This window comes from Plectropomus leopardus, unplaced genomic scaffold (assembly GCF_008729295.1).
Source record: "Plectropomus leopardus isolate mb unplaced genomic scaffold, YSFRI_Pleo_2.0 unplaced_scaffold3143, whole genome shotgun sequence".
Lineage (NCBI taxonomy): Eukaryota > Metazoa > Chordata > Actinopteri > Perciformes > Serranidae > Plectropomus > Plectropomus leopardus.
This window is the reverse complement of record NW_024634295.1, coordinates 1-7,069: the sequence shown is the minus strand read 5'-3', so window position 1 is coordinate 7,069 and position 7,069 is coordinate 1. Positions and strand designations below refer to the sequence as shown.

The following is a 7,069-nucleotide window of genomic DNA, read 5'->3' as shown; positions in this document are numbered from 1 at the left end:
TGTGATGGTGTATGAGTGTCTGTGATGGTGTATGAGTGTCTGTGATGTTAGCGGATTTTTTTGTGCAGCGGGAATGAGGCTAATGACGCAAACTCTGACGTCAAACCAAGCAACGCAAGCTAAAAATAAAATAACAAACTAATCAAAAACCAAAAAAGATTTTTTTTTTCCTGTCGACACGTAAACACTGAACATAGACTGTCTGATCCGTCTAACTTTTAATCGAAATGATTAAACCGTCAGGCTGCTGACTCACACCGAGCACAACAACAACAACAACAACAACAAACAACAGCAGGGGAAACTTTGAGACAACTAGCTGCTAATGCTAACGTTGTATTACCGGAAGTCTGGACAGGTGAGCAGGGTACAGGTAAACATGTGTAAACGTTACAGTTAAAAGCGTTTCTCGCCTGAGCTCCGCTCACCTGAACATTCCAGTTAGTTAGCTTCAAAGCTAACTGAGCTAGCACACAGCCAACTTTATGAGCTAACAGCCGCTGAGGTTGCTAGCTGCTAACAGTTAGCTGCTAACAGTAAGCCCACGGGTCTCACCTTTAATTCTCCAACTCGGCTGGAGCTGCTGACCGGAGCTTCCACCGGGAGCCTCGGGGCCTGTGGGAGCACTGCTCGGGGCCTGTGACCGGTCACCGGGAGCTTCCGTTACCCGCTAACGGCACCGTTTTCCTCTGCCTCCGGCTGCCGCGCGAACCAACAGTTGACACAGTGCGCCTGCGCACAGACCGTGTGCCGCCTTCATGTGCCGTGGTAAAAAACAGTTCCGGTACAGAGGTTCCGGAACGGAGGCGCTCAGGCCGCAAGGTCATAGAAATGAAATAAATAAAAGTAATTAAACATCAATTAAATAAAAACCGGAAGGAACCTGATTTACTGTTTAAATCTGTCGTTGTTTATCACTGAGAACAAGAGTTTGATATTGTTATTATCATAAATACTACTAATAATAATTATTAATACAAATAATAATTATTCCTACAAATACTACTACTACTACTGCTAATAATAATAATTATTATTATTAATACAAATAATTATTCCTACAAACACTACTACTACTACTGCTAATAATAATAATTATTATTATTGTTCCTAGTAGTATTGTATTGTTGTTGTTATTAGTGTATACAATATTTTTCACCAATGTGTTTGTGTGGACTAGAGTGTGTGGTAAGAGGACAGACAAAAGGACAAACAGACAGAGGGACAGACAGACGGACAGAGGACAGTTGATCTGGGTGAAAACGTCCTTTAATCCGTCAGAGACGAGGTGCAACAGAAACTTTTGTTTGCTGCTCAAACAGAAACTCAAACTACAAACAGACTCATTCTTCGCAGATTTTTGTTTTTCTGGGTTAAAAATAAAAAACAGAAATTCTTTGGAGGGACATTTGATCTCCGTGTTTTCAGTTCACTGCTGCGGCGCTCTGTGGAGTCAGATGACATCACAGATCATCATCACTCGACAGCTGATTGGTCTGTGTGTTTTATGCTACGCTAAGCTAGTTGTTTGCAGTCTTTATGCTAAGCTAGGCTAACTCAGAGGAGTGCTGATGATGTCACTCATTGGTGAAGCCCTCGCTCCACGGGAAAACGCCCTTCTGCTTCCTGCGCCGGCTGGCGGCCTCTGCGCTCTGCAGCTCGTCTCCGCAGCAATGTTTCTTCAGCTGCCGGGAGTCAGAGAAGCCATGGCCGCAGCGCTGGCAGGCGTACAGCTTGACGCCGGTGTGGATCTGCATGTGAGACTTGAGCTGGTTGGACTGCCTGAACTTCCTGCTGCACACGCCGCACTCGTATGGCTTCTCGCCGCTGTGCACCAGTAGGTGGCGGTGGTAGTTCTGCGGCGTGCGGAACTCTTTGCCGCACTGCTCGCACTTGTGCGGTTTGACTCCAGTGTGCAGCAGCTCGTGCTGCTTCAGCTGCGAAGCCACCAGGAAGCCTTTGTCGCAGACGCCGCAGACGTGTGGCCGGGTGCCGCTGTGCTGCCTCAGGTGGTACACGAACAGGTGGCGCAGGTGGAAGGACTTCCCGCAGGTGTCACAGGTGAACTCTTTGTTCTCGGCGTGGCTCTTCTCGTGTGTCCTCAGCGTGCTGCTGCTGCTGAAGCTCTTAAGACAAACCTTACAGCTGTACGGCTTTGCCGTGCCTCGCCGCCGTCTGCACACAACTCCTCCCACAGCCTCGCCTGCCGCCACCTGGCGCTCCCTGCCACCGTCGTGCACCAGCTGCTGGTGCTTCTGCAGCTGACAGTTGTAGAAAAACGTCTTCCCGCAGAAGTCGCACATGAACGGCTTCTCCACGCCGTGAACCAGCATGTGAGTCTTCAGAGCCCACGTCCCTGAAAATCCCTCGCCACATTTATCACACCTGAGACACCAGAGAGGACACGGAGGACAGGAGACAGGACAGGAGAGAGGACACCAGAGGACAGGAGACAGGACAAGAGACAGGACAGGAGAGAGGACAAGAGAGAGGACACCAGAGAGGACAGGAGACAGGACAAGAGAGAGGATACGTTAGAGCACAGTGTGATGTTCTTCTGCAATTCTGAGTTGTGTCTACAATCTGAGGTGTTTCTATAATCCCAGGTGTTTTCTATAATATAAAATAATGATAATATAAAAGCGTTTTGTCTATAATTCCAAAATTTCTATAATCTGAGCTGTGTCTATAATCTCAAGTGTTTTCTATAATCTGAGCTGTCTATAAACCCAGGTGTTTCTATAATCTGAGGTGTTTCTGTATTAAAAGGTGTGTCTATAAACCCAGGTGTTTCCATAATCTGAGGTGTTTCTATAATAGGAGGTGTGTCTATAAACCCAGGTGTGTCTACAATCCCAGCTATTTTCTATAATCTGAGCTGTGTCTATAATTCCAGGTATTTCTATAATCTAAAATGTGTCTATAATCCCAGGTGTTTCTATAATCTGAGGTGTGTCTATAAACCCAGGTGTTTCTATAATCTGAGGTGTGTCTATAAACCCAGGTGTTTCTATAATCTGAGATGTTTGTATAATCCCAGGTGTTTCTATAATCTGAGTTGTGTCTATAAACCCAGGTGTTTCTTTAATCTGAGATGTTTGTATAATCCCAGGTGTTTCTATAATCTGAGGTGTGTCTATAAACACAGGTGCTTCTATAATCTGAGATGTTTGTATAATCCCAAGTGTTTCTATAGCCTGATGTGTGTCTATAAACCCAGGTGTTTCTATAATCTGAGGTGTGTCTATAAACCCAGGTGTTTCTATAATCTGAGGTGTGTCTATAAACCCAGGTGTTTCTTTAATCTGAGGTGTGTCTATAAACCCAGGTGTTTCTATAATCTGAGATGTTTGTCTAATCCCAGGTGTTTCTATAGTCTGAGGTGTGTCTTTAAACCCAGGTGTTCCTATAATCTGAGATGTTTGTCTAATCCCAGGTGTTTCTATAATCTGAAGTATGTCTATAAACCCAGGTGTTTCTATAATCTGAGGTGTGTCTATAATCCCAGGTGTGTCTATAATCCCAGGTGTTTCTATAATCAGGGGCGTGTCTATAATCTGAGGTGTTTTACCTGAAGGGTTTCTCTCCGTTGTGGAGCCGCAGGTGTCTTTGGAAGTTGTACTTGAGGCCGAAGCTCAGTCCGCAGGTCTGGCACATGAAGGGTTTCTCTCCCGAATGGACGACTCGGTGCTGCAGCAGGCCCATCTTGCATTTGAAGGCCTTGTCGCACTCGCAGCACTTGTAGGGCCGCTCATCCGAGTGCGACCTTTTGTGGACACGCAGGTTGCTGGCGGTGGAGAAGGTCTTGCCACAGGTGAGGCAGGCATACGGCCGGGCGCCAGTATGGACGGTCTGGTGCTCACGGAGGCTCTTCTTGCGGGTGAAGCCTTTCCCGCAGACATCACACATGAAGGGCTTGACCTGAGCATGCGACACCTCGTGGTACCGCAGCGCGCCGGCCGAGGTAAAGGTGCGCTCACAGAAGCGGCAGCGGAGCGGCGACTTCTCTAGCCGATGGGAGGCCTTGTGCACTCGCAGCTGGCGCGGCAGCCTGAACTTCCTGTCGCACTGGTCGCAGGGCAGCAGCCCGTCGGGGTCGCCGTCCTGCGCCTCCTGCAGCCGGTGGCTCAGCTGGTGCCGCTGCAGCGAGCGTGCCTTGTAGAAACCTTTGTCGCAGGAACTGCAGGGGAACGGCTTCAGGTGGCACGACACGTGTTTTCTTAGCTGGTGCTGCTGGTGGAAGCCTTTGTTACACAGCTCGCAGAAGAAACGCTTCTCCTTGTACAGCTCCCTGCGCCTCCTCCGCTCCTGCTCCTTCTGCTCTTCCTCGCTCACAGCTGCACAGGAGGCCAACAGGTTACCCTTTGACACCAACGAGCCCACCGCAGATTATTATCAGTACATTTATTACACCTGCTGACACACCTGCTGACTCACTTACTGACTCACCTGCTGACTCATCTGCTGACTCACCTACTGACTCACCTGCTGACTCACCTGCTGACTCACCTACTGACTCACCTGCTGACTCACCTACTGACACATCTACTGACTCACCTACTGACACACCTGTCGTCTCAGCTGCTCGCCCATCAGTCAGTGTCGGTTGAACAGTTTCCATTTTGACGTCCGTTTCCTGAAAAAATGACAGCAGCCTGTTGTCACCTGTTCTCAGGTGAAAATCGTTTGTATTTTAATGTTGAGTGGATCAGGTCAGGAGCCAGCGGCGTGGTCTGACTGATCGGGGTCATGTGATGGTCGGCTGTGCGGAGACAGACACTGATAGGACGGAGGAGGACACAGTGGGATAGCATGAGGACACTCTGACCCTCTGATGTCACTCAGGTGTGATCACGAAGATCAAACAAAATAAAAACACGTTTTTCTTTATTTTGAAAAATCTCAGGCGTCTCTCTGTGTCTCCCGATAAATGAGCCTCAATCCGACACTCGAAAACCAGCCGACTGTTTGAACCGAGTTCACCGGGAAAACAACAGTCCTCCTCCTGGAGTCAGTGGCCCGTCTGTAAGAACGCCGTGACCTGAGCGCCGTGACCTGAGCGCTGTGACCTGAACGCCGTGACGTGAACGCCGCTTGCAGTGATGTCATGTGGTCGCATGTGATGTTTGGAGAGTGTAAGAAAGTCCTACGAGTTTTTCTTAAGTTTGGAGTCGTGTGAACGCCGTGAGGGTCAGGAGGAAGTCTGGTCCAGGTCAGCATGACCACGACCCCCCAGGTTCAAAGGCCCCAAAGGACCTGAAGGACCTGAACACCGGCGGGGCCCATGGAATTTGTGATCACAACAAAATATACACATGTAGAAATGTATGAATATAAATAGATTTGAATAGAAATATAAATGTTGAAATATGGATATTTGAATATAAATGCTACACACACACACACACACACACACACGTGTGTATATGTGTGTGTGTGTGTGTGTGTAAACATATACGACTGAATGTATAAAAACATTAACATATAAAAAAATTAATGTATACATATGTAAATAACTCTTACATCATCAGCTGGCTCCTCCCCCTCCTCTGGAGTGGGCGGGTCTTCACCAGCTGTGGGATAACTGGTTGGCTGATCATGAGCCACAGGAAGTGATGTCACATCTCCCGGTGATTCGTCAGGTTCTAACACCACCTCGATCTGAGCGGCATTCACAGTGGTCTGATCGCTTATCTGCGGCGTTGTCAGGGAGACGGGGCTGTCCCGACCTGTGATTGGTCCAGGGAGAGGCTGGCTGATGATGACCAGAGGAACCTGAAGGTCGCCTCCCACTCTGCGGCGAGACGTGGCAGAGTTCAGGATAGCCATGGCGAGCGCCGTGGGGTCAGCAGCTGGTTGGCTGATATCCAGAGAGAGGGCGGGGCCATCTGGAGGAGTGAGGACACCACAGTGAGACAGGAAGTACATGACAGTAAGACAGGAAGTACATGACAGTAAGACAGGAAGTACGTCACAGTAAGACAGGAAGCACATGATAGTAAGACAGGAAGTATCTCTTGTCTGTCCACGGCTGTCTCCCTGTCCTCTCCTGTCTCTCTGTCCTCTCCTGTGCCTCTGTCCTCAGCTGTCTCTCTGTCCTCTCCTGTCTCTCTGTCTTCGCCTGTTTCTCTGTCCTCAGCTGTCCCTCTGTCCTTGCCTGTCTCTCGGTCCTCTGCTGTGTCTCCGTCCTCGCCTATGTCTCTCTGTCCTCTCCTGTGTCTCTGTCCTCAGCTGTCTCTCTGTCTTCGCCTGTGTCTCTGTCCTCAGCTGTGTCTCTGTCCTCAGCTGTCTCTCTGTCCTTGCCTGTTTCTCTGTCCTCAGCTGTCTCTCTGTCCTTGCCTGTTTCTTGGTCCTCTCCTGTGTCTCTGTCTTCGCCTGTGTCTCTGTCCTCAGCTGTCTCTCTGTCCTTGCCTGTTTCTCTGTCCTCAGCTGTCCCTCTGTCCCTGCCTGTCTCTCGGTTCTCTCCTGTGTCTCTGTCCTCACCTCTGCCTCTGTCCTTGCCTGTCTCTCGGTCCTCTACTGTGTATCTGTCCTCACCTGTGTCTCTATCCTTTCCTGTTTCTCTGTCCTCAGCTGTCCCTCTGTCCTTGCCTGTCTCTCAGTCCTCTCCTGTCTCTCTGTCCTCAGCTGTGTCTCTGTCCTCAGTTGTCTCTCTCTCCATAGCTGTGTCTCTGTCGCCTACTGTGTCTTTGTCCTTTCCTATCTCATCTCTCTGTCCTCAGCTGTCTCTCCCGTCCTCACCTGATGATTTGATCCTGTAGAGTGTCTTTGTCCTGTCCGTCTCGTCCCTTGTCCTCAGTTCAGACTCCAAATGTCTCACTTTGTCCTCCAGAGCTCTGTTCTCTGTTACCATGGAGACGAAGAGTTCTCTGAAGACTCTGTAGATCTGACGGACTGCCTCCCGGGACATCGCCCTCAGGACCACCGCCACCTGCAGAGACAGGACGTCAACACCTTCCAAAATAAAGGCACATTTTAGACACACACACACACTCACACACTCACACACACTCACTCACACTCACACACACACTCACTCACACACTCACACACACTCACTCACACACAC

The 7,069-nt window shown here is 49.3% G+C and overlaps 1 protein-coding gene across 1 annotated transcript; it reads right to left on the bottom strand.

Annotated features, from left to right (window-relative positions):
- Nucleotides 1-1,251: 1,251 nt before the first annotated feature.
- On the bottom strand, nt 1,252-6,954 carry LOC121938730 (zinc finger protein 345-like; the record flags this gene model as incomplete). The annotated part of the gene is made up of 5 exons (XM_042481899.1): nt 1,252-2,385; nt 3,572-4,337; nt 4,558-4,636; nt 5,524-5,888; nt 6,742-6,954. Coding segments are annotated over 5 exons (2,231 nt in total), but the record flags the coding sequence as incomplete, so codon positions are not given.
- Between the last annotated feature and the right edge of the window lie 115 nt (nt 6,955-7,069).